Consider the following 26825-nt stretch of genomic DNA (forward strand, 5'->3'; position numbering starts at 1 on the left):
TGCTAAGATAGAGGAGATCATCCCAGATAAATGCTACGTCTCAGAACCACCAGGAAATGACAGAAAAAAAAAATAGATTGAAGTCAAAAGTTCTGGAGCAAATAGGATGTTGTGGGCACAGCCCTTTTCTCAGGGCAAGAAACACACCCTCTAAAGTATGAAAAATATGAAAGTCAGTATAATAACATAATAGACTTCCTGTAAAAAAAGTATTAATTACCTCTTGACTGAATCCAAAAGAGGGTGCAACTAAGACGAAGCAGAGATTGTATAAGTTAAATCTCCAAATAGCTGGAAGATCTAGCTAAGATGCAACTTGATAATGAAAGTGGAAAAGGGAAGTAGTAGTAGGCAGCCAGCTGAACACTTTCAGTCAGAATCAATTTGTCCCACAACATCATAAGCTTGATATGATTAAAAGAAATGAAAGCTGAAGTTTGCCTTTCAACAGTGTGCAAAAAGAGGGCATATATGAAAAGTTTTCTGAATTCTTACTGTGCTGTTTGAAACCTTTTACACAGCCCTGGACTTCCCTCTGCCCTCTACAAAGGTAAGTTGGGAATATTTTTTATTTGATTTTTATTTATCAAAGACTGTTTTCCTCTCTTCCAGGATGGTACTTGAATCATGCTGTCTCTCTTGCAGCTACAAAATACTGTTACCACAGACTCAGAAGAGATGCAGAGGAGATCAGCCCAGGTCAAGGTAGTCATGGACTTGAATTCTCTTTCTCTCCCCTCTCCTGCCTCATCGCTCCTTGTAGCTTACCCCAAACCTGGGCCACTCTTCTTTGGGCATAGCCTATGTGATAAAGACTTGGATATAAAAAACTATTTCCAGCCTCTTTTTGCTGCTGCATCAATTCCTAATTATTATATTACTCATATTATGTTGATGCTGTTACACGAAACATTGATATTATTACATAAATTATTTCAAATATGCCTTTTTTCTTTTCCAAACTTGTGCAACAGAGACAAGTTGAGTGCTTCTTCAAGACAGAGAAGTTCCTCTTGACATCATTCTTTATCTGTAACCCCCTACTGACCTGCAGCACACATAAGCCTGTAAAGAACAAATAACAGCATAACGCTGATCCTTGTCCGCACAGCAAGGGAAAAATAAACAGCAGCAGCAAAACCTCACACCCAGTGACCTATTGTGAATTCAAGTGAAATTGTTTTAGAACTTATGATCCCTCTGTCCTTAGGTGTTCATAGAGGGATGCCTTTGATATATAGCACTGATAAGAGGCTTATTCCATTAAGCTGTAGTGATTCTCGCTTTCATGCATCATTTGACAGAGAAAATGAGAATTTGCAGAAATAATAGCTAATGTAAAGTATATCATGTCGCAGTGCAGTTAGACAGGTAGGAAATAAAGTTTATGTATTATGTTATAGAGTACTTTGCACATTTTATTGTACGTGCACAGAGGAGATCTTTTGGGGTTGGTTTTTTTCCATACCGAATTTAAAACTGCTAAGAACATTGGGTTTGGGTCAGGATGTATCCTCTTAACAGAGGGTAGGGTTTCAGTTTCAAATAGATATTCTTACACAAGTCATAAAGGTTAAATTAAAACTGGATGAAGAAAAGGAAAGCTGGAAACAGAAGCAAGAGAGAAGTAAAATGGTACTTGTCTCAAGTATCAGTTTTATGGTTCTGTAGTCTACCTCGTATCTTCAGACCTGCACAAACACCACCTTAGTGCTGAAGTAATGCTTCTGGAACATTTTTTCGGGGCTATTTGAAAAGCTTGTCAAACTAGTTCTTACCCTTCTTGCTGAAGTTCACACTGAAGGGGGGTTTCTTCTCCATGCATTTCTGCTTACAGGAGGATGGCATTGCAAGTAACAAGGAAGTGCATTTTAATTAATGCCTTTAATTTCCAAGAACAGATTGGCAATGGTTAAATCATTTGTTGCACAGCAAGTTGTGAAAGTCACTTGCAGTGGCAAAATACATCACAGCCCATTAGAATTTCCAAGATTTTTGGACACCTCATAAGCTCTAAGGTGGTAGATATTTTATTCTTGCTGCACTTTAGTGCATCCATAACTTGATGGCCCTTGTGAGCAATAATCTGAATTGTCTAGCATAAGAACCATTTACTATTATTTACAAAAAAGGGAACAAATAACTTGGGATTTAACTGTTTCTATAAGGAAATAAAGTGATTATGGCAGCTTCCGTAATGAAGGAAATCATAAGCACGATTTTAAATTGTTGTATTTGCATAGTTGTGCATAAGAAATTGAGGAGGGTGGTGTTAGGAGTTTGATCATTTCCCACACCTCAGAAACAAGCTATGAAGGAAAGGAGGAACAAAAGCTGCATTCCTTCACACCATGCTCTTACAGGAAATTTAGCTTAACAGGATTTCATGAACACACCTCAAGTATTTTTACTTGTGCTGACAGTTTCCTGGAAACTTCTACTTTTGAAATGTTTCAGCTACAACAATAAACAATCAAAACCTTTTCAATGTATTTGAAAATTGATGGTTTTCCTCTCTGCAGCCCGCAAATAGAAGATATAAAGGAGAAAAAGCCCTGTAAGAGTATGTGTGTTGGTTCAGTAAGTGAAGAAATACTCTGGGATGTGTGAAACCCAGGTTCATTTCACTGGTCAGTTTTGTTTGGATGGAAAAATTATTTTCTAAGACCATGGAGATAGCACCAAAACAGAAAAATTAAGGGACTCTCCTGCATGCACAGGCGAAGTGAACAGCCAGCTTGTAAAAAGCATATACTTTTTTCATCGAAATTTACTTAGAAGCTTCCAATTGATTCTTATTCTTGCTATATATAAAACAATAGAATACTTTATTACTTCCATACGATTTTAATCCTAAAGAACAAACCTGTTTATATTAAAATATTGTCAGATTTTTCAAAGGTCTTGGTCTTTTGCTTACAATGACCTGCTTATCTCTAAACTTAGGACACGTTAGTGTTGTTTCAGCTCTTAGTTCTCTGTTCCCTTCCTATTAGCACACTATGTTGTATTTAAGATAGTCATGCAAAGACAAAGTATCTCATTGCTTTCACATGAAGTAAGAAATTTGGAAGTGGTCACAGAGTTCTAGAGTTGGAGCCTTTGCTTTTTAGATTACTTTATTCTCTGAGGATAGCAAAGAGCATTTCTTCCTTTGGGAACTTTTGATTATGAGGGAAATACCCAGCAAAGTGCTATTCTGAGAGCTGGGAAAGTTTCTGTGCAGCATCACTAAATTTGCTTTCCATTGCTTTTGCTGCTGAGTGTAGCTTCCCTTTTGCTACTACTTCCATGTTATGACAACTCCTACAGTTCAAAACTATGATTCTTGTTATATATGACAGTGTTCTGAAGTACAAAACTGATTCATAGATTATGTAAACAAAATGTAGGAGCTCAAGGTGTGGTAGAAAATGGAAGAAATTAGAACTCAGTGGGAAAAAAAAGGGTGCATGTCTAAATACTTCTTTCTGTACTTTCCTTGAGACAATTTTTAACTACATTTTTTTTCAGCTACTACATTATATGATGTAGCTGAAATCACTAAGAGAAATAGGGAGAGCATAACTGAAGAAGAATGCAAGTCATCACAAAAGTCATCAGTTTTTACCACTTCGTATACTAATTTTAGAACATTGCATACATCATTGCTTTTCTAGGTCAGCCATATGCATTAAGTATGCTGTAATAAATTTTTCAGAACTTACAATTTCTGTTGCTCACAGAATTTCCTATTAACCTTCATGGTCTTGTCTTTAAAACATAACAGTGTAATCCAGAACTCTGGTGAAAAAGTTCTGAGTCTTTGATAAGGAAGTAACAGTTTAACTTCATGTTAGAAAGCCAAATATTTTTAGTGGCTGATCTTTTGCTTTTCTATTTGTTGTCTTCAGGGAAAAAGGGGTTTTTTTAGGACAATATGTTGCTGTTTATCTTGATTTCACAAGTTTTTTCTATAATACATGGCACTGATATATATCCATTTTCAGGACTGCAATTACTTGATATTTGGTTTGCTTCAGAAGCACAGAACCCAAGGCATTTACAGAGTGTAGGAATAACATATATCAGTCCAAAAGCATTGAATCTGCCTTGCAGGTAATGTTTTGTGTTTGAGAAGCCTGTGGATTAAACCCTCTTCATTTGTTCACGAATGATGTGAGCTAACTATGCTTGTATGAACAAGGTCACACAATTCCTGTGATGTGAATTCCCATGCAGTCAAGAGGATCCCACGAAACAGTGTGCTGGGAACATACTCCACGACACATACCATGACATAAGGGAAAGGGTATCTTATCCTTCCTTTCAGAATCCAGTCTGAGAAGTGATCAAAGAACTTAAAAATATCTCATTATGTTATGTACAATGTACTGAGTAAGTGTCTTGATAAAGGTTTGGTCTATTCCTGTGCTCTCCATAATGACTAGGAAAGTACAATTTCTTCAAGCTTTGTAGAAGGGATTTTGAAAATTGAGTTTTCTAACTCAGAAACTCTGTCCACAGGAAGTGAAACTTATTTTGAATCAAAAAATAACCATTAAATCATTTCAATGCAATCAGCTCAGTCTTCATAACCCATTGTTTAATGTAGAAGACGTTCATTTTTCTTGGCAGTTTACACTTAAGTTCATTCTGAATTGATGAAGTTTATTGGTAAATATTCCAAATTTACTTTCTTGTTCTGCTCTTGATGTTTAAAGCACTACAAAAGTATGTACTGAAAAGACTATGTGATACATTCTAAGAATTTGTTTTCCCACAAGGCTACTTTTTTAAACTTTGCTGACATAAAAGTAGTGTTTGTTTAGGTACCAGACTAAAATGACAATTCTAATTTTTTCCCCCCACGGGAACATAAAAAAAATTCTTATTTTATTACAGTGGAGTGTTTTCTGTGCAATCTGTTCTAGGAAATAACGATTTGGTTGTCGTGGACAGTAAGAAGGCAAACTCAGATGCTGTAAACCAGACAGTTTTCCAAAAAAACCTGAACTGGTACTACCAGCTAGTTTTATGGAGACTGATAACACATGGATTTTATGACTGCTCTGTAACATGAGCTGGGTATTGGCCAGTGACAAAAATGAATATCCTCATATGTCACTACATTATTAGTGGGGTTACACCACCATCTACAGGCCCAGCTAAGACTAAGCCACGATAAAGGAATACCAGTTACACCCACAGAAGAGTTGATAGTTCCTCTTTGAACTAATACATACAAATACTTTGAACTAGTTATGTAAAACCACAGTACAGCTTGTAGAGCATTCCATACCAGTGAAAACTGTTCTCTCTACTGTGTAACCTGAACATCTGCATGAGTGCCAGAAAAGCGAGTCCTGTTTATACTCATCCTTCAGTCCAGTATGATTAATATAATCATTTCAGTGCATCCTTCTTCTTAGCCTAGTGGAGGATTTAAGACGTAGCACAAAATCACAAAATCCCTTAAACTGTAAAGTGAGAAAAATCTTCCTTCCCAGAATTTGTTAAACGAATCAGTTCAGAATATATTTTATCTTACAAGATATTAAAAACACTTGTAAGACGTTCCCTTTTTGAAGTGCCTTTTGCACACCAAAATTTTGCCCTTTTATGGCCCATTTTGCTGAAAGTTGTCCAAATGTGACAGTGCAACTGCCTGACAGTGACAACTATGACAACTTGCTAAACAGCTCCTAAAGGAGTCCTTCTTGACTGTCAGGACTGAGAGTAAGTGCCTGGGGGTCCAGCAGAAAGGTGAAGGGTATAGTTTAGACATTCTCACTCAGGAAAGTAAAGGTGCTTTTAAATTTTATTTAACCCTGCTCTTTGTATCTTCTCATTATTTTAGAACTGAAACATGATGCTGGGGTTTTGAAACAGTTATGCTGGAGGACCAAACACCCTCACATCTGGATTTGCAGCTGTCTTTGGCCAAGTTAGATGATGAGAGGTATGCAGATCCCTATGCTGGTATTTCTTTGGAATTGTCTGAAAATGAGGATTTAATCTTGCGTGGAATTCATGGCATAGTTTCCTTGGTAAGATATAATTCTTTATACAAGCAAATTTTTCCTTACAAGCCCTGAATGAAGATGATTTCCCCCCTCATTTATGGCAGCTTGTTTTAAAGGTTTAGAAAAGAAACACAGACCTAAAAATATAGATGGTAAAACCCGTGCCTGGGTCAGGTAGCCGTCAACAATCCTGGGAGCTCCAATGGTCAACATCACCTTGGGTCTCCTTGAAATACAGTGTGGCTTTAGATAGTGAAATTATTTATCAAATGCAGCAGAAAATTATTTACCAAATGCAATGGACTGCATAAAGGAAGATCAGTGTGAAATTCAGATGTATACAGGGAAAACTGAAAGTCTCAACTAAACTCCCATCTATCCCCACAGCACCTAAAAATCCACTGGTGCCTGTGTTTTCACTGGGGCGTTTCTCAGGGTCTCTGTGTAGTGTCTCTGCACATGCTCACAGCAGCAGCTGTGTGGGAAAGGCTGCCAGCTTCTGCCCATCTCCCCCTAACCTCACCTCTGGGTCAGAATAGTCCAACAAGGGGACATTTTGATTTCATCTTTTGGAGATCTGAGGAGTACTCATTGCTCATGCCTGATGCATAAGAGTGACATTAAAATACGTGGCAGCCGCCACAGGGAGATGAAGGTAGCACTCTATCCAGGAGAGGACAGAGCTGGTTCAGTGCCTTTCCCAGCTGGAGAGGGTTCTGCTTTTCCCATCCTGTGTTTTGACTTCCTGTGGTGAGCCTGTGCACAGAAGAACACGAGATCCACAGTTCCACTGGTGAAGGAACATTCTCGGTCCCTGCAGTGAACAAGTCCCTTGAATTACAGCCAGTGACAGCTGAAGAGAAATGCTCAGGACTTTCCATGTGCATATCCCCCTGTGGAGACAGAACTAGGAGCTCGTGTTCCAGCAAATAATGAAGCTTTATAAATGTCATTTTTTGCTGAATTAAATTACAGAAGTTCATGACTAACCAAGAGATGAGGCAAGAAAGACTTTCAGCATCCTGCAGCTTTTATAGGTCTCCACATAAGGCATCAGGAGACACTAATCCTGCAGACTAGTTGTTTATGAACTACCCACACATAAACACCCATAATTAAATTTATGTTAATTTTTGTTGTAACTGATCTAAGAAACTCCTTATTGTCGGAATTTTTAATTATAAAATATAAATTATCCAAACATCTCTAATACAAATAGCTATTCTAACTTATTATAATTCCTATAAAAACTTAGCCAAGTACTAAAGTTAATAAAGAAAAGGGATGCAGATCTGGTTCTTGTGCCCATGATAAATTTAGTTAAGAATCCAGACACAGCTGCAGCAAACAAGCAAATATTGAGTCTCATGCTTCCAACCTCTGTCTAAGCTACTTTTTTTGTTTGTTTTAAAATATAAACTCTCTCCTTGCTGATTCCAGATCTTAAATTGAATTTTTCATACTGCCCTATCTACATGTTAATTCTAGTTAATTATAGTAAAATGCAGATATTGAAGGTGGCTGTGTATAGTGAAGTAGTATTATCCTTGCAAAGACCCACTTCTGTTAAAATGGTATGTGTAAATTCCTAAATAAACCTGGATAGAAGACTCTGTATGAGGTATAATTTTCAAAGAAATTCTAGAGCCAGTTCCTTATATGCAGCAACCTCAAGTTTGTGGGGATTTTAACATTCATAAACTATGAGGAGCTGTGTTTGGCACCTTCTGTTTGGATTATCTGTTGAAGACCCACCTGATGAAAAGCCAACCATGGGGAAACAGTTTGGGTCAAACAAAGAAAAGGGACAAAGCCGATAGGTACCCGATGCCATCAGTTTGATGCTGACGTTGTGTGTTCACTCACTGCCTGAGCCTCAAGTAGCTAAAATGAAACACTGCTGGATTTGCAGACAGCATCATTTTGGCCATGATCACAAGATGGCGTCATTACAAAACCCTTCCCATCAAAAACCCCACACTTCTCTAGGTAGGAAAGTTTTATCTATTTTGCCTCTGCTTAGACATGTAAGAGTATTTATAGCTTGAATACAAGCACCTCTTTTTGCCTTTAAATTATTATATGCAAATCATTTAATTAAACCATTAAATGATTACATTTTTATTTAAATGATGCACTTCTGAATATCTTTAAAGAGTCAAATATCTTCTGTGCCATAGTACATAGATAAGAAATATTCAGCGGGGTGGTCAGTGCTCTGTGTCTGCAGTGACAATGACTGACACAGTGATCACACAGCTTTCTAAAGCCTAACTCAGGAAACGGTCTAAAGTGATTGTAATGGAAGGTACAACAGTTCCATAATCTGTGTAGAAGCACCTTGAGCTCACCGAAGACACTTACTGCTTTGCCAGAAATAAGTGGATCACTACACAGCAGATCATGCGGATCAGCAATCTAATGGTTTAGAAAAAAAAAAAAAAAAAGAAAAAAGAAAAAAGTGTGCAAAAGCCTGGAGGACACATAAAGTAATCCTTCCATTCTCCTCCCCCAGGGAAAGGCTTCACCTGAGGTAATGAGTCCCCTTTGTCCTTTCAGGTAAATGTAGATCCACTGGAGAGAACTAAGAAGGAGAAATGAGAGTGGTTGGGAGTTCAGCAAACATGTCAAGTTAAGTCTGAGAAGGGACAAGGGAGAAGTTATCACAGAGAAAAAGAGTATTTTTTTTTCAATGCTTCAAGAGGTGATGAATTTAAGTAGCATGGGAATATCAGTTTGGATTAAGAAAATAGTGTAATGAGGCATTACATTAAATAGATGCTTTGGAAGATTACAGGGTTTAAATTATTTAAATACACATTAGAAAGGTACAAGCAGACATTTGTCAGAAATGACATGGTTAAAACTGATACTGTTTTGGGGTGTCTTGTGGTCTAAAAACCATGCTAAAGTCTCTGTTTAGTTCTCTATGGAGATCTGTAGACCAGCAGTTCATTCTCAGCATCACACTTTGTTTATCCAGGTGAATACTTATATTCTGTTTGCATCTGCCAAAGAACCTAAAACTGTGGAGGATGTTATCCTTTAGAAGTACTGCTCAGAAGTGTCCTTGTTCTTTCCACTAGAATGGCATTTTCTAAGGGAGACTGGTCACCTGGCACCTTTCATAAATTCCCACATGATCCATGTAGATATGAACCAATGTTCTCTTATCTGTATACTGCTAATAATTGCTGGCAATGCAGTTTATTTTAATTAAAAGAAAAACAAAACAAACACAAACCCAGATGTGAGACAGCAAATTGCTGTAGCATTACTAGATTACTCTCTCCACTATGCTCCTAAGCACACCCTTGCTTATAGTTCCCATAAGTTCACAAGTTTCTTTCTTCAGGTCAGTTAACAGGATGAGGGCTGGAGCTTTGTTCTAGCTTTTTAAAGCTGGGACAACAAATTGTGTAGTTACTTGATTACTTTGGCTTTCCACAACTTTGTGGCCCAACACCTGCGAGTTATTTGTCTTTATTTCTGCAGCAAATAGCTATTTTGTGTTGAGTACCTGTTCCATGGCTCTGAAAGGGAAGTATAGGGTAGTACAGGGGAATGTACATATGGGATGATAACCAAGGAAAAGTGTGACGAGTATCTAAGTACTTATTGCTAGAATGCAGTGTTGGCAGCTGGATAAAGCTGAATTTAGTCAGTGTCATTTAGTTAAAGAACAGAAGGAGGAAATACCCAAAGTCAACAGAGCACGTGTAATAAAATCAGGCTTCATGTCAACTGAGAACCAAGAAAGAAAGAGCAAAGTGGTGTCTTGCAGAACACACAGAAATTAGCACTGCTGAGTTCTTGGGTAGCAAAGACACTGCCATCAACATCAAGATGTTCCTCCTGGTAGAGACTGTGAGGCACTGGCAATTTGCCATAAACTATTCTCCTTGTCCATCTTCTTGAGAAAATCTGGTGCCACTACTCATAGGACCCCAGCAGAGGAGCATTAAACAAGGTGAGTGTGACGTGACAGAAAAGAGAGAGATACCAGGGACTGTGTGTAGAACTATTTTCCCCCACCTTCTTCACTCCCCCTTTTGCTAGTAATAATTAAATTAAACCAGTAGATATTTTCTGATAGGATACTTTTGTTAGACTAACAAGAAATTCTTGGCTCCTCTCCGGCAGTCTGCTCTCCTTTTGTCCCATGACAAATTTTATTGCACTTCACTTGCATAAAAACAGGAAGGGAATTGTGCTGTTTATATGATTAAGTATTTAGCAGCCATGTTTGTGTGTACATTAAGAAAACCACACAGCAGCTAACTAGAGACAAGCAAATTCTAGGATAGCTTTTGCTGTTCAATTCTCTTTGGAGACTGTTTTTAAATCCACAGAGTACTTATGTAAAGGAAAAAAAGAACCTAAAATTCTTCTTCAGTTTTTCACATATTTCTGGTTTAAAATAAATAAATAAATAAGTATTCCATTGGAAAAAAAAAAAAAGTACTGTTTCTGTGTTGAAGTAGCATTTTGATGAAAGTAGCTCAGTCTAGGCATAATTTAAATCAGGAAAGGACATATACAAAGATTTTACACAACCCTAGCAGATAAATACTTTATACATTTCTTAAATTAATTCCATATGCTCCTTTAAATATGTGCAATTGTTATTAATATACTTCTTCAGTGCTTTATGCAAAGTGTTTAATTCTCTTCACAGTTAATTAAGCCATTTCCTGTTCAAATTGCTGTAATCATTGTAACAGACAGTGGTTTTAAAGATCACATATCACATCTTTTACTCTTAAAAACATCCTATTTCAAATTTTGAAAAACGGAATGTAGACCTTTCCAACAATACATACCAAGATAATTTTATTTCCTCACTCTCTTCTCTCCAGCACTGATCCATGTCACGCCTCAGCAGTGCATGTTTAGATGAGTTTCTATATGCAAACCACAGAAGGGTTACCTGGGTTCTCTGGGAAGCCAAATGGTGCCGGTAAAAGGGAGTACAAGCAGCTCTCTGCTCCTTGTGTGGTTTTAAGACAGCTTTTTTTCACCTGTAACCCAACCATAAACTAGTACAGACAGAAACTGCAATCTCTGCTTCTCTTTATAACCACCAAGAAAAAGTTTTGCTGCGATGCCCAAGTTAATCCTCCAAATCCTCCAAATCCTGTGGTACATGGATTTGAAATTCAATACAGGTTTCAAAAAAGAGGGGTTGGGCAGTTATTGGTTCATCTCACTGACTCCAGGGCCATCGCTGGGAGGTCCTACAGAGCCAGCAGGAGGTGGGGCCAGGACTTTGCACATCCTGCTCTTCCCAAGGGACTGGTGAGTCTGCGCTGAGCCAGAAGGGCTGCAGAACATGGCAGTGCCCTGACCGAGCCGCTCTCCAGGAGACGCTGCCTTTAGTTTAGGTGGGTGCATCTCCTCTTCTTCCCTCACTCCCCAGCTCATTTATGGACATTTAGTCAATATGCCTAAAGCTGGCTTAACTAAACCAAGACCAAGTAGTCAAGATGCTGTGATGTGTTTGTCAGTCGGCAATTTGAGATTAAATCAGCTTTATCCAGTATTTTCTGCCAGCCTACTGTTTGCACCTTCAAACACACCTGACATTTCCTCAAAAGATTACTTGTAAATTTGCCATTTGTGGGAGCACCTGGAACGGCCTGACTTTAAAACTCATTACTTCAAGAAGATGGGAAAATATCAAACCATTGCTACTGATGCCATGAAAATTTTTGCTTCACTCCCGAAATCACCAAGAAGAGAGACTGATACAAATCAGAAAGATGCAGTTTAAACTGTTTTTTACATGTTTGCTGTTTGCCCAACTGGTTACCATGGTTCAAAGTTCACCCCATGATTTGCATAAGACTGTGATCTAAAATGTGTCCGAAGTTCTTATGTGGACCAAAGTGGGATAATTAAGATTTAGATAAAATTTGGAAGTGAACTCAAATTCTACATGAAGTAGCTTCTAAAAATAACACCTTAAAATTTGATCATATTTTTGATACCCTCACCTCATGGTTACCAAACTGGGCCTGGGTAAAAGAAACATTTATAATAGCTGTAACTGTAGTTGTTATTTGTGTAATAACCTGTGGAGCAGCTGGTTGTGTAAACTGGTTCTGCGGGTAACGTAGAGTAGAGACTAGACAAGGTAGAGTTTTGTTAGCCTCTAAAAAGTGAGAAATGATGCCATGAAAATTTTTGCCTTTTCTTTTATACTCCTGTTATACCTTTTTACAACTTCTGTATTCCTAGTGCTTTTTGCCTACGTTCTTCGACATGTTTGTTAAGAGACTAAACATTTTAGAAGCTTCGTAAGTAGAAGATAGCGTGTCCCAGACCCCAAAGTCCTCTCCAGAACACATTCTGTAAACTAAGATAGAACCATCCAGGGGAAGGCTCCTTGGGGAGAGGGGCTCATTCAAGCCTCTCATTGAAGAATCTTTGATAGGTATGCTAATTAATAAAACCTATAATATATACCAGATCTTTTGGGAGTGTGCATTAGGGTGTGCATTTTGGTACATTCGACCTAGACGTAGTGCACCTAAAGATCCTTAAAATAAATACTAAGGTAAAATCCCTTTTTCCCCTTTCTAACCGTGTTTGACTCTTGATTTTAAGACCAAGAAAAGCCATCACTACAATGTGAGGAGTTGGGTTTTATTTTTAAATCCTTCCAAAATCTGTGATGAGATAGGATAGAATTAGAATGCAGTGAGATAGATTTTCACTCATAAGCTGTCAAATCTGTCTTTTTTCAATAAATAAGGAAAAGATAACATAAACAGGAATGTAAAGAAACAGTACCATATGAATTTTCCTTTTTTTCTAATTCCTTTCCTGTTTTTCTCTACTCCTTTTCAGTCGTCTTCTTCCTTTTTATTATTTTAATAAGGCCTAATTATGGGGGGTTTTTAGCACATATGAAGCAATTTTAAAATCTGAATGTAGTTAAATGCGTGTGCATCTGAATAATCAGTGTATCCCAAGGCAACCTAATACACACTGCATTTTGCTACACAGTTGGCTTTAGAAAAATAATTTCCATAATTATAATTGTTTTGGTTTAATGGTATGGGTAATTATTGTGGGTAAGCATTTATTTCTAAAGTATTTTTCTTTTTTCTGTGAAAAATTATAATAGAAAAGGAGTATTGTATTTTGAGAGCTTCTTGGCATTTTAAAAAGTCATAAGCAAGATAAACTGTAATTATTTTTGAAGACATAGGTACCATTTGCTTTTTAGCAGCATGAATTTTCTACTAATCTTGTAATAACTCAATCAAAGCTGAAACAATAAGTCTTCTAGCTGCCTCTTAGAAAAGTCTTCTTAGAAGTTTCTGTTCTTTCCACAGTGGCACCAGGATTTCACCTAATGGAATTGTGCTGTCAAAACAAACAGAAGTCAAAGACTTTGACAAAATATTTTTAGTTTAATCCAGAAAATTTAGAATATTGAATGCATTTAGAACTTTGAAAATTACCCTCTGCTCTTTTATTTTCATGTGCCGAAGTTCTTATATTTCAAATAACAGTAAAGCAAGTAATGGGTACAGAAATGCTTCTTGACTTCTGATGTCGTACTGCCCACGCTCTTTTCTACATTACTTTGTTTTTTGGATCCTGGATGTTTAATAATGTATGATGCCAAAATATACAGTTTCTAAAGAGCCAAAAAAGTAAGATGGAAGATTGCTAGAGCTAAGCTATTACTTGCTGCGTTCTTAATGTTTTATAGGTGTGTGATAGATGTGAGCTGCATCAAACCATTGACCAGTTTATCACAGAATACCCTTATGCCCTTTTCCTCTCAACCTACAGCAGCAGGACATTCCCTGAAGATACTGTGGCCCTTAGAGCGCTCTCACTGGAGCAGATTTGTTTGAACTTGAGGATGAGGGAAGGACCTTAATCCCCAACCCACTTCTGCTGCTGAAGAGGCAAGAAAAGAAGTTGAGTTGAGCCCAGCAAAAATGGGGAAAATGTACTGTTTTATATTTTCGTCTCTGTTTCTCACTACCCAAATAGCAATACGTTTAAATTCATCTTGGCCAGGTTTTTCTGTCCTAGATGGTATCCAGTAAGTGATCTTCCTGTCCTTTATCTTGACCCATGGACTCTTTCATCCTATTTTCTCCCCTTGTCCTCCTGAGGAGAGGGAAAGTGGGGTGAGCATGTGGGGTGAATGTTTGGATGCTGGCCAAGGGTTATCCACCACACATTTATATTCAGATTATACGATATCTATTTTATCCAGATTAATATAGTTGAGCATAAATGAATTTCTTACTTTGCATTTCTGTTGCCTATTCTAAAATTATTAAATCCAGTCTCATTTTACAGGCTTCATTGCTACAAGCAACAGAGTATTTTTACCTTATCAAACAGAAGAGTGAAGGTCCTGCTGCATTTTCCTTTGTGTTAATACATAATTCCTCTGGAAAAGACTTAGAACAGAAATTCAAGGACCTGTGAGCTTGTCCTCAGATTCTCCATAGGAACAGAGGGTAGGATTCCTGATCATTTCAGTCCTTCTAAATCTGTCATTTCTTTGTGGAGCAGCAAGAAACTACTAAAGAATCCATCAAAAAATACCATGGCTGTATGGCGGGGATGAACCTGCACTTTCAAAGATGATAAGTATTTAATTTTGCTGTTTGATTGGGAGCTACACACATTGCATCTGTTACGTAGTGTTTTGGCACGAAAAAATCTGAAAAAATCTGATTTACTGTACTTCTGCAGCTCCCTTTCAAATACATGTAGAGAACCCTTCAGAGACCAGAAAAGCACTTTAACACATTTAACTTGCACTTCCCTCCAGGAATTTACCGGTTCATGGTGTGAGGGATACATGTGATTATCTCCTTCTCCCTGCAAACTGTGGAGCATCTCCAAGACTTAGGTAAATTTCTATATCGTTTCATTGAAAGAAGCCAGAATTTGAAACTGGCTATTATGGGAATCCCAAAGAACTACCCAAAGTGACAGTATTTGCAGAGTTCCAGTGCAAATACTTTACGTGTCCTTGCAGTCTGGGAGGATGGGATCCTTCAGCTGAAGCCATTTAAAATGTATGGATCTAGCCCAAGCCACTTGTTTCAAGCATTCTTTGCAGAGTTTGTTGCTGGCAGGGGGCAGTTGATCTCAAAGTCTATCTGCATGAATGTTTTATAGAGCCTAGACAATCACTTTCAGCCATGTATCAAATTTTTGATTTATCATGATAGCCTCCAACACTGTGAATCCATAATCAATCATAATATTTCATTAACTTTGGATGATTCAGTTATGTGATAACTTTTTGTAAAGCCTACAGGAAGTTAAGCTGTCTTTATATTTGACATATATTTCAATATTTAAATACAGATTTGAATAATTTCTGTTCTATCTGATGAAATTATTACATTTAATAGTGTATTTATTTAGTTTCATTTATTTCTTACTATTTTTAGCATACTGTATTTCTCTTAGGAAGAAAAGCCTGAAAACTAAATAACGAAATTTTAGGGTTTTTTTTCTTTTGGTCTTTGATGAACATTTTTTTCAATTCATTCTAAAATCAAATAATAAGATATTTTTAACAATAACAAAATGAAAGGAATCCTGAAGGACCAGAATCCTGAAGGTGGCTTTTATATTGCTGTGTCACAGAGGAAAACAATGACAAATTAGCTGCTCTTCTGACAAAATATCTGTGCTTTTTGTGCATCCTTTCAGGGCTGCCAACATGAGCTACTGTAGTGGATTCTTCTGTCCTATGCAATGCACCAAGAGAAATCTTTTCCTGGTTTTTGCCATCTTTTTTACAGCAATATATTTGATTTCCTATTCTTATAATTCTGCTCGCCTTGCTAAAAGTGATGATCGTCACATGGAAAGTGAAGCGAGTTTACTTAAAAAAGTATTTCCAAATTTCAAACAAATCTCAGGGAAAGAAAATGGAGAACTACCACCGGAAAATGAGAAATCCGAGAACAAAAACACATCCACTTCGACACAGTCATTTACGTTCATTATTAATGAAGAAGAGAAGTGCAAAGATAAAGCACCTTTCTTGGTATTGCTGATATCAACAACTGCAGCTGAACTTCAGCACAGAAACGCCATCCGAAAGACCTGGGGGAATGAAACTGCGGTTCCAGGCGTTGACATCGTTCGGCTGTTCCTGCTTGGCATCAAGACCCAGGATGCAAATGAGGATTTACTGCTGAGAGAAAGCGAGCAATATCATGATATTATCCAGCAGGACTTCCTGGACACCTACAACAACTTAACTCTTAAAACTCTGATGGGCATGAGGTGGGTGGCCTCTTACTGCAGTGGCACGAGGTTTGCTATGAAGACAGACAGTGACGTTTTTGTCAATACAGTGCACCTGATTGAGAAGCTCCTCAGGCCTCTCCCACCTTCCACACAGAACTATTTCACAGGCTGTTTAATGTCAGGGCACAGGCCTATTCGGAATAAAGCCAGTAAATGGTACATTTCAGAAGAAGAATTCCCAGGTAACAGATACCACCCTTTTTGTTCAGGAACTGGCTACGTCTTTTCTGGAGACCTGGCTGCAAAAATCGTCAACGCTTCTTTAACAGTTAAATTCATACATTTGGAAGATGTTTATGTAGGGTTTTGTCTTAATGCAAAGGGAGTAAAAATAGTACCTCCACCTCATTCATTGTTTAACATACACAAGGTCCCATTTTCACCTTGTGTGTACAATAAAATAATTACATCTCATCACATTTCACCACATGAGCACATAATCTACTGGGAAACACTGCAAGAGAAGGAAAACACGTGTTAGAAAAGAAAGCTCCATCCTGGAGCATCCTAGGAACTTTCTTTGACAATGGACAAAGCTGCAGATGTTTTCTTAGTAAGAACAGAACATCTGTGTAGTGATCACTTTCAAGGTCCAGGGACATCCTGAATCAGGTGCCTAGGTTTTGTATGAGGTTGAATTCAAAGGATTTTTCCTTCATAAAGAAGCCTTTCTCTGTTGAGTAAATACTGCTTTGTACATTATTTAGTTTTGGATGAAGGATCAATTAATTTTTATACTGTTTTAAAATATAGCAAGAGGCCATATCAACCCTACTGAAGAAAAAGCAAAGAAGATGCAATGAAATTTATTTTTTCATCTTGTATAGCTGACACATTTACCTTACATTACAAACTAATAAGTTAGTGTGCTAATTTTATACTGCTCAGATGTAATTTGCCTATGCACCACTGTCAGAGACTGAAAATAGTTCATGCCTCAAACATTGATATGAAGTTTTGCTCATTATAAAGAAGCTACAACCGAAGAAGCCTCCCTGAAGAGTGGGACTTTGAACTGAAAGTCGAACTATTGATTAGATAAAGGGAAATTCATTGTTCAGTCATCTCAGGCTGAGGGAAAGGTATGCATCTAGAAAGGGCCGAAGCCACCAGCTGCAACTATCCCCAGGTGAGTTTGGGGTGTGGGGAGAGCAGAGCTCACAGAAGCCAGGTTTACACAGACCGCAGCCCAGCCGAGGGGGGAGGACGAGGTTTTGGGTGCATGGTGCAACCTCTGGTGAGAGGCAATGAACACCCATCCTCCGTTACACAAACTGGCCCAGCTGTGGAACCCCCAACCCCACAGGGCACACCCACAGGACTTCCAAGTGAGAGGCTTGGCCCCACAGGGCTGCACGTGATGCAATAGACCAGAGTCTGCTGTGAGAGACTGACCCCACCCCAGGGGGACGTGGCTGGACATGCCCACCCAGCCTGAGCATGTACACCCATCAGACTCTGTGCCCTCTGGGGGGGCCTTCACCACCAAGAGACCAGCTGGAGAGGATCAATGATCGCTGGGATCCACAGAGTGGTGATATTTTCCTTATTCTGTCCCGTCACTCTTTCTGTCCCTCCCACCTATTTTCTACTTCCTTCCTTCCTTCTTTCCCTTCCTTCCCTTCCTCCCTTCTCTCTTTCCCTCTCTTTCTCTCTTTCTCTTTCTCTCTTTTCTTTTTCTTTCTTTTCTTTCTTTTTCTTTCTTTCTCTCTTTCTCTCTTTTCTTTCTTTCTCTTTCTTTCTGTCTTTTCTGTCTTTTCTTTCTGTCTTTCTTTCTCTCTCTCTCATATTTACCATCAAATAAAACCCTTACTATTGTCACTGGCATATGGTCTCATTTGCACCCTAATTCGGGCAGAGGCATTTCCAAGAACCTTAAAACTGGATCTTAACAACCATTAAATGTACTCATGTGGCATTCCAGTGTGACTGAAGAAGAAAGCAGACATGGTATCCTGTGCTGGATTACTTGACAGTAGCCATGACATCTTGTATAGCTGACACCTTTGCCTTACTTGAAACAACGTAGTGAGCTGAACTCCGAAGTCCATTCCCTTTCCCTGAGTGGGGAACACCATGTCATGACTGTGCAATAACAACCCATGAAGGTGAGCATGAAACCCACAAAAGTCAAACCCAATCCTCATGCATTCCCCTATTACCGGAATGGCAGTAAAGTTCTCCAGGTTATTCAGTAATTACTCCAGGTTATTCAGTAATTACTGAAGATGGGGACCCAGCAGAAAAGCACCTGGGGGTGCTGGCTTTTATCAGGGGTAGTGTGGCAGCAGAACCAGGGCAGGGACTGTTCCTTTGTGCCCAGCACCGGTGAGGCCTTACCTCAAATCCTGTGTCCAGTTCTGAGCCCCCCAGTCCATGGGAGACTTTGAGATGCTGCAGTGAGTCCAGAGAAGGACCACTGAGCTGGTGAAGGACCTGGAGCACAAGTCTGATGAGGAGCCTGGAGAACAGGAGGCTCAGGGGAGACCGTATCATTCTCTACAATTCCCTGAAAGGCGGTTGGTTTCCTCTCCCAGGCAACAAGTGGCAGGATGAGAGGAAATGGCCTCAAGCTGCACCAGGGGAGGTTCAGGTCAGCCATCAGGAAGAATTTCTTTATGGAAGTTGTCAAGCACTTAAACAGGCTGTCCAGGGAAGTGGTGGAGTCACCATTGTTGGAGGTGTCCAAGAAATGACTGGACGTGGCACTCAGTGGTGTGGTTTAGTTGGGACGGAGGTGCTTGGTGAAAGGTTGGACTAAATGATCTTGGAGGCATTTTCCAACCCTAATGATTCCATGATTGTATAAGATAAGGTAGTGGAGGCTTCACCATAGCCTGAAGCTGAGTGCACAAGCAGCACAAATGAAAGGCAATAAAGATACAAATTCCCTGCTTTTATTTGGAGTCTGTGGAGTCTGCCACACCACTGTACAGTTATGAAGGCAGTGAGAGTTTATAACTCCTAGCAGGAATAAATACCAAAGCTAAAACTATTAAAAGACATAGAATTGCCAGCAAAATGAACCAGTTCATCAGCCAGCCCATACTGGTGAAAGGATAAAAGAAATAGGAAATGATCTAGAGATGTTTTCCTATGGTCAGTAGTTGGTAGTGTGGGTGGTAGTGATTGGTCAAATCACTAGTGTGGTACCTGTGTGCTTTAAAGGTGTCAGAGCCCTGTGCAGAACCCATTCGGGTACCCCAACTTGTCTGAGATACCTCAGGCACATGAAGTAGTATTTACTCTTTCATCTCCATTCTTTGCCTCCCAGTCTCTATCCTGGTCGGCATGGGCCAGTTGCAAATTGTAACAGTTTAAAGTCTAGATTTTGCAGAACATTTAGTTCACAGAAATGTCAAATGCTTGTTTTTAACTTCGTGAAGTAGAAATATTTGCCTTTTTAAGCCTCCCAGGAGTTTATACTTGTGTTGAATTACCATTACTGACATGCTTGCATTGGCAGTGGAGGCAATAATTAAGTATAGAACAACATTATTATTAATATTTTCAATTAACTTCAGAAGATGAAAAGAAGCAAAGTCTGGGTCATCTCTCATAACTTAATATGAATTAGTAACTCTTTTCCTGTATCCTTGCAGTGCATATTCTGTACTAAGCACAAGGAACAGTAGCTGAACATTTGAAGTGCTGTTCTTTAGACATTTATTCATTGTACATCTGTTTCAAGGAGGGTAGGGTTGCTTCTAATAGAATATCAAGAATTGTAACCATATTTAATGCATATTGCTTTGTTTTATAAATTCTACATTTATAGCACTGCCTTGAAAAAGTATTTTTATAACCTTGATGTACCTGCATAGAACTGCTTGTAATTGATTCATTTCCAGATTTTAGTGACTTGTTTCCATTGGATATCAAGTGGAATTCAATGCTGCAAAATCCCATATGTTCCAAAATTACAGAGTGGTTGCTGTCAGCCCTCTAGAAGCTATAGAATCGTGTGTTACTTCTGGTGCATTTGATGTCATTTCAATTCTCTTCCACTGCTGAAGTCTAAAATTTATTTGTTCTTTAGCTTATTTTTTGGTGCATTGGTAAATAAAGACGTGTAATACTCAGTAATATGTATTTGTATACTTGGAAGTTAATAAAGTGTAGTTGTAGGACAAAGTTGTTTGTGAGCAGAAAAAATATCAATGCTGGGAAATAACTGCTCTTTTAATTTCTGAGACTAAATACTACAACTTCACTAATTCATTCCACTGCAGGTTTTAAAAACTCAAAAACTTTGTTTTTTCCTTTGTATGTGAATTCACGTGTGTTGTGGAATTGGAGTGACACAGTTAAGGAAACACACTGCATGCCATTGAAAGAGTTCTTGTGACTTTTTTATTGCAGACTAGGTAACACATTTTCATAGATAGGCCTGGCTTTGCTGGACATTCCCTTGAGAATGAAGCAATTATTATCAGCTAGCACTTCCCTCTCTGGGTCTGTGACTCCGGGTACCAAACTGCTTGGACGGGCTAAGGCAGTGTTGGGGAAGATGGGCATCTTTGCATTGTTGATACAAGTGAGCCAGAAGGAGAAACAGATACAGCTAAGCACAGATAGAAATAATCTTTTTTTCACAGCTCAACATTTCTCTCTCTACTGAGTGAACTGTTGCCAGCTCAAACTCCTCTGTTCAACAGTCATTTGACCCTGCTTGTTCTCGAACTTCATCATCCCTTCTCCAGCACTGAGCCTTGAGATTCCTGTTCCTCAGTCTGGTCTCCAGTCCACTTAGGCTTGTATTACATTTCTGATAACGATGATGAGAAAAAAGTGTGTGAATATAAGATTGCCTGTAGGACGAGCATTAAAGAATCATATCCATGGCCACTGAGAGACTGTGCATATTGTCTCGTTCAGGGTTAATGTAGTGGTGCTCAGGGTGGTCTTGAAAAACTGAAACCCCACTAGAATGCAGTCTGTCTGTGAAGATATTCCAGAGGAAGCAAACCTGTTCTGCTTTCAACATGAAAGACAGTATTATTCTGAATAGCTGAACTTTGTGGTATATTATTCATGGGTTATTAGAACTTCTGCTTCATCAGAAGCTGTCAGTTTTTATGACCTTGCTTGTCTTCCAGCAGATTTTGAAGAGCACTAAGTGTTTTGTTCACAAAGATTGCCTTGCATTCATTTTAGGGACTCCAAGTGTCTCCAGCTGTCTTTGTGTTTGCTTTAGCAAATCTTCTGGGGCTAATGAGCAATTAGAAATTCATTAAGCCTGGAGAAATACCAGGTCACATTAGATGCCACTATTCCAATCTAGCTGAGCAGCAATTCTGCTGAGTTAAGTGGGGAAATGGACACACCTGACTGCGTGTTTCTGCTGCTTTATGGGCTGTTAAATATGAGGACTCAAGCCCTTGCTATGGATCCTTCTGGCAGAGAGTCCTTAAATCAGTGGTGCGTACTATACACACACTCACACACACAGGTAATTCCTGTGAACCTTGACTCCCACTAAAAGCAGAGTATCCAGCTTGCCTGCTGAAGGATAGCCATGGTTCTGGAATCCTCTCTCCTACTCCATTAGAAAAGCCTTCAGTATGAATAAACAGATCATCCTAATATTTTGGAGTGAACATTTTTAAGAAGCTTGTATTTTTTAAAAAAATATTCAACTGGAATAGAGTCTTCTCCCTGAAGGTATTAAAAATAGAAAAGTTATTCACACTGCACATGCAAACTCTTTTGGGTAACTTCTATGGCAGGTTTTGGACAAGATCCTGTACCATATACTGCTTCTTGAAAAAATGAAGACTTCAGTCTGTGCAGCTGCTTCAATTGTTTCCTTGTTTCCCACAGTGCCCATTTGAAATACTTTACCTGTGAATAATCTGATGAATGCCTAGTGTGTGGAAAAGCACTGAACAATAATGGACTCTAAGCAGAAACACTGAATTGTTAAACCTTGGAATCATTAAGAGGAATCATTAAGAAGTAAGAGCAGATTTGTTGCCATTCCTGATACGAACAGTGATTTCAATATCTTTACAATGCTGATAAACATGCACACATTCAGGAGCTGCTCACTGGGCAACTTGGTTGTGGTTTTGATTTCAGAAACAGAATGTACTTCTAGCAATTAAAATAAAAGAGGATATAAACAGTTTTGACTGATTTTTTTTTTTTTTTTTTTTTTTTAGTAGTCCTGCTTGTACAGGGGAGTTCAGAGAATAATCAATTTTTCCATATTAGGCTACCTGCCAAATTTCTTGTACCAGTTCTTTGTGGATAATTATAACAGTAGGGGGTTTAAAACCTTAAGTATGTTCTTCCCCCTTTGTGATAGTGATCTTGGAAGATCATGGAAAGACATGGTTAATTCTCTAGAGAGCTCGACCATTTGTGGTTGCTTCCTACACAAGCAGATGCTTTCTTGTGTAGTTCCTGCCAAAGTAGTTTTTAGTTCCATAATGCTTTTACACACTATATGGAATTACATTCATTTTGTGGAATGGGTTATAAATTACTTTAATTTTCAATGAGATACATAATTTCATGTGAAAATGTATCACTTTTGGGTAATCTGGATGACTGGGCATGAAATGCTTTGGACAACTGCAGTTCTGGCATATTCATGAAAATGTTGAGGGCTTGTTGTAGGAATCATTCCCTGGAGGGATGCTCTCACTTTTGGGTTTATAGTCTAATCAGGCTTCTATAGAAAAACTCACCAAGGTTCAAAGGGCTGTGTTTCACCTGAGCTACCACTGTATGCAGCTTCACACAGGAACTTCCCAGTTTTCTGCCAGTGTGGGGGGGCTGCCTGTGTGAGATGAGAGGGGCTTTCCTGCAGCTGAGCTCCTCTTCCATTGATGGGTCTCAATCTCAACCTCTGCAGTGTGACCAGGTTGTGTCATTCAACCTGATCTGTGTAAACCCAAGGAACAAAAACTCAGGTCCTGGAGGCTACAATGGGCCTGAAACTAATCTGTACTAATACAAATGCACAACAGGCTGAGATTGAAAATTATTTCAAAGACTGAGTTTTTGACACGCAAAGCCTTGTTGGCAGCTTTAGGTATTAACATATTTGCTACTACAAATTAGGCATTGTCTCTCTATGGGCATCAGATAACCTGATGTAGGTCAGAAGCTCAGTCACTGACATGCTGCCAGCTGCATAAATACGCTTAGGAGCATCTAAGCAAAACATGGTGGAATCTGACATTTGTTCATATGGGTTAAATAACAACAGGTGTCATCATTCTGTTAGGCTGACAAAGTTCAACTACCATACTGAACAGGCCACAAGCCTGAAAATCCCTGAACTCTGAGTTTCTAGGCACCACATTTCTGCATTTGGTCACTTACCCACTGTCATTTTGTTTCCAAAATCTGATAAAATGTACCACTCAGTTTGCAAAATGGTTAGTGGAAACAACATGTGTATAAAATTGTCTCTGAATTGTGTGGTGAGTTACATATCAAAGTTGTGTCTCCTCCCTGGTGTCCTGTCCCACTGTATTGCAGAAGCTGTCCTTTCGGCTGGGTGCAGCATTTGGAACGTAAGTCAGTGGATCGGGTCGGATCAAGTATCTACAAAAAGAAATCACAGCTGTTACTAAAACAAGGTGGTGCAAGCCAGGGTAAGTGTATAGAGCTGTAATGTTGAAGAGATCTGGGGAAGACTTAGAGACTTACATTGAAGGTGCTTAGTTTCATTCCTGTGGTAGCATTGGTTAGATTTTTTTCAATTTAAAATACAGAGTAATAGGAAGATGATAGGTTTAAAACATTACAAATATATGTATTATATATTTGTATGTATATTTTAAATATGGACATAAATAGTATAATTAGATGTCTCTTTAAATAGAAGTCTCCATATTAAATTTTTTTGCATGTCTTGTGACTTTGTTTTTTTAATCTGTGTGCTTTAACTTACACTATATCATTCAGTTCTAATCTCGTGTCTGGAGAAGGGTTGATCAGGATGTAAGAAAGGGTGTTCTGATGATCATTCATTTCATCTAGAGAACAAGGAAAAACAAAGTACCAAATAAATTACATTTAAAAATGAATTGTAAAAGGCATTATTTCTGACAAATCAATTTGATGAAAGTTCACAGAGCTGTAAAAAAGTGTCTGGTGCCAGAGTGATTTCAAGTAAGTTTACCAATCTGTTTCCAACTGTACTTGAATTGAAACTACCTGATATTATTTTGAGTTATCAGCTCTGAAACATCCTGTTTTCTAATGTTTTAAAAATCTTCTGGTTTTTTTCAGTCATAGTAATTTGAATGTAACCCAGTTTCAGGCTGATTTACCAATCTGTCCTGCAGCTTAGTAAGTTTGTGGTTTGTCTAAAAATGACACTCCTGTGCTTGGCTGGCATCAAGTTGAAATGATGACCAAGGTTAAATGCAGGTGTATGGCATTCTCATCCATCTCCAGATTTGGTCAACACAAACCTTTTTTTCCCTTTTTCTATTTATCTAGGAAGCACTTTCCTTTTATCACCTGTGCCAAGGGCTTGAAATGTGGAGGCTGTATAAATGGAAATTGGTATGTCTTTCTTGCATTTTTAACTGTTCTCCTAATGATGTGTTGGGATGAAGGCTGATAATTTTTTTTCAAGGTTTAAACTACACTTTTGTAGCTGCCATTGCAGTATCTTTGTGTCATTTTCTCTTGGCATACTCCTTGGGCTGCTGCAGGGAGACTGGTTTTAATCTGATCAGACTGAAGAGGAGAAGCAAAAGGAGAGGCAGTGCTTCTGTGTTACGTCCTCTTTAGCTTTTTAGGAAAATGTATAACTCAGATAAATGTAATCAGGTAAAGCATTTAACTATCAAGATTTTGCTGCTCTATAGATGGTATCTAATAGTCCTAAATTTGAGTAATGAAATGAATATTTACTATTGGCTTTTAACTAGGATTTGAAAAGAAAAGCAGGAATGAAATAGTTTTGTTGTTACTAGTATAACCACGAATTAAATTTACAAAACAGTTTTGTGTTTGATTAGATGTTACTGTGGCCTGTGAAACCCCTGGAAAATATTTAGTCTTGAATCATTCTGTAGAGAGTTGTATAGAAACATCAAAGACAGAAGGCACAGAAATTATCCAGATGGGGTGTGGAATAAAAAGCCTGTATTTACATACCTAGAAATTCCTGGTGTTTCTAGGAACTTAGAACCCACAGTCCTGGGGTTTCCACCCAACATGGTACAGAACCAAGGCCAGAGAAAGGCAACCCAGCCAGCTGTGGTACATGTGTTCAGAAGTGTTAAAGAGCTCTTGTCCATAGCTTAAACAACCCCAAAACAATCCTACAAACTAAAAAGCAACCCAACATCAGCCTTGCTGGAGAATGATTTGATGGATAAAAATGGTGTCTAAAGACCTAGTGAAACATGCTTTCTAAAAATGACTTTAATGTGACAATTTGGCATTATTTTTGAAAACTGTGGGGAAAAGACAATATCCTTCACGTATAAACTCCCTGCCTTGACATATGAGTGAACTTCACAACAGCCCTGTCTTCATCTTTATTTCAAGAGGTTTGTGGAAATATGATGCAGCTTTTCAGTGACTGGGCAATGCTTATATATTCAGCATACACATATCATCTGCTAAATATAAATGTGACTGACATGCTGCCTTCTGTACTTTCCATCTCAGCATAGGAATGGATGATAATAGAATGCATTAAAAATACTCCAAGTTGCTCTTGGTAAATGAAAAAAAACAAACAATCCAGTCCTAAACCAACAAAACAAAAAACATTATCATAAACTTAATATTTTGTTTATGGCTCCATCATGTCTTACAAATAAGTTCATCTTGCACAATGCTAAAGTTGCTATTGAAGCACTGTAATAGTGGTACCGTATCCTGCTGGAGAAAGGCCCAGGTGCTTCATTCTGTTCTTCACGAGTTCAGCAAGCTCCTGCCTTTCTGACCTCCTGTAGAGGTTCATCCTCTGCTGGTTGATCTTCTCAGCAGTTTTAGCAGAGTGCCTGGGGGCCCTCCTGCTCAGGCGTCGTGCCCACTGCATGCTCTTCCTCCGCAGCAGCGGGTGGTCGGACTGGTCACTGGATGTTGAGTTCCGGTGATTGCCGCGGCAGCTGAACTGGTCTTTGGTGTCTTTGGTGTCCTCCCATTCCTCCACGCTGATGGAGATTTGAGACTTGAAAGGAAAGTGACAAGAGAGATGAAGGGCTTTATTAGATGAAAGCAGATGAAGATGTTCTCTTCTCTTTCCAACAGTGCAGCTGGACATGGGGTTTGGCTGCAGTGGAGCCGAGGGGATCCAGCTCTTTGTACTTAGCAATTGTTCCTGAACTGGGCACCCTTTACTAGACTTTGACTTTTCATGTTAGAAGCTCATTTACACTATAAATACTTTTGTCAAGTACAAAAGCAGTGAAGTGTTATTTTGTGCCCAACTGCATTGTGATTCTGAGAAGAGCAACTTTAGCCTTCTGATATTGCCCTTCCTGCATCTAGGAATCAGTTCGGAATGAGTTCTCCACTTTT

The 26825-nt window shown here is 38.7% G+C and overlaps 2 protein-coding genes and 1 long non-coding RNA gene across 12 annotated transcripts in view; 2 read left to right on the forward strand and 1 right to left on the reverse strand.

Annotated features, from left to right (window-relative positions):
* Positions 1-617: 617 nt before the first annotated feature.
* LOC103612748 (beta-1,3-galactosyltransferase 2) lies at positions 618-17296 on the forward strand. Of its 4 annotated transcripts, none has more exons than XM_017729699.1 (5): positions 618-705; positions 5840-5941; positions 11225-14500; positions 14818-14898; positions 15714-17296. In XM_017729699.1, exon 5 carries the CDS (start codon positions 15724-15726, stop codon positions 16798-16800), a length of 1077 nt encoding a protein of 358 aa, XP_017585188.1. In that variant the 5' UTR covers positions 618-705; positions 5840-5941; positions 11225-14500; positions 14818-14898; positions 15714-15723; the 3' UTR covers positions 16801-17296. The 4 variants fall into 4 exon arrangements, with proteins under 4 accessions (XP_017585188.1, XP_017585190.1, XP_017585191.1 ...); XM_017729701.1 differs by having other exon boundaries at positions 13815-14500; XM_017729702.1 differs by having other exon boundaries at positions 14337-14500.
* A 3353-nt stretch (positions 17297-20649) lies between these two features.
* Positions 20650-26825, reverse strand: part of KCNT2 (potassium sodium-activated channel subfamily T member 2) — an 87928-nt gene continuing 81752 nt past the window's right edge. For all 6 annotated transcript variants that reach the window (XM_017729706.1, XM_017729708.1, XM_017729705.1 and 3 more), the window contains 3 exons: positions 26175-26475; positions 24229-24313; positions 20650-23879 (listed from right to left, as the gene is read on the reverse strand). In XM_017729706.1, coding sequence (XP_017585195.1) covers positions 23768-23879; positions 24229-24313; positions 26175-26475 — 498 coding nt within the window. In that variant the 3' untranslated portion in view covers positions 20650-23767. The remainder of the gene's footprint in view (positions 23880-24228; positions 24314-26174; positions 26476-26825) is intronic.
* The window catches only part of LOC108445555, a 58544-nt gene continuing 55544 nt past the window's right edge, over positions 23826-26825 (forward strand). For both annotated transcript variants that reach the window (XR_001860443.1, XR_001860444.1), the window contains exons 1-2: positions 23826-23929; positions 24783-24848. This is a non-coding gene — a long non-coding RNA (uncharacterized LOC108445555). The remainder of the gene's footprint in view (positions 23930-24782; positions 24849-26825) is intronic.

Source organism: Corvus brachyrhynchos, unplaced genomic scaffold, assembly GCF_000691975.1.
Source record: "Corvus brachyrhynchos isolate BGI_N302 unplaced genomic scaffold, ASM69197v1 scaffold101, whole genome shotgun sequence".
Classification (NCBI taxonomy): Eukaryota; Metazoa; Chordata; class Aves; order Passeriformes; family Corvidae; genus Corvus; species Corvus brachyrhynchos.

Coding starts and splice junctions, on each gene's coding strand:
- LOC103612748 (XM_017729700.1), top strand. CDS start 15,724: ATGAGCTACTGTAGTGGATTCTTCTGTCCTATGCAATGCACCAAGAGA.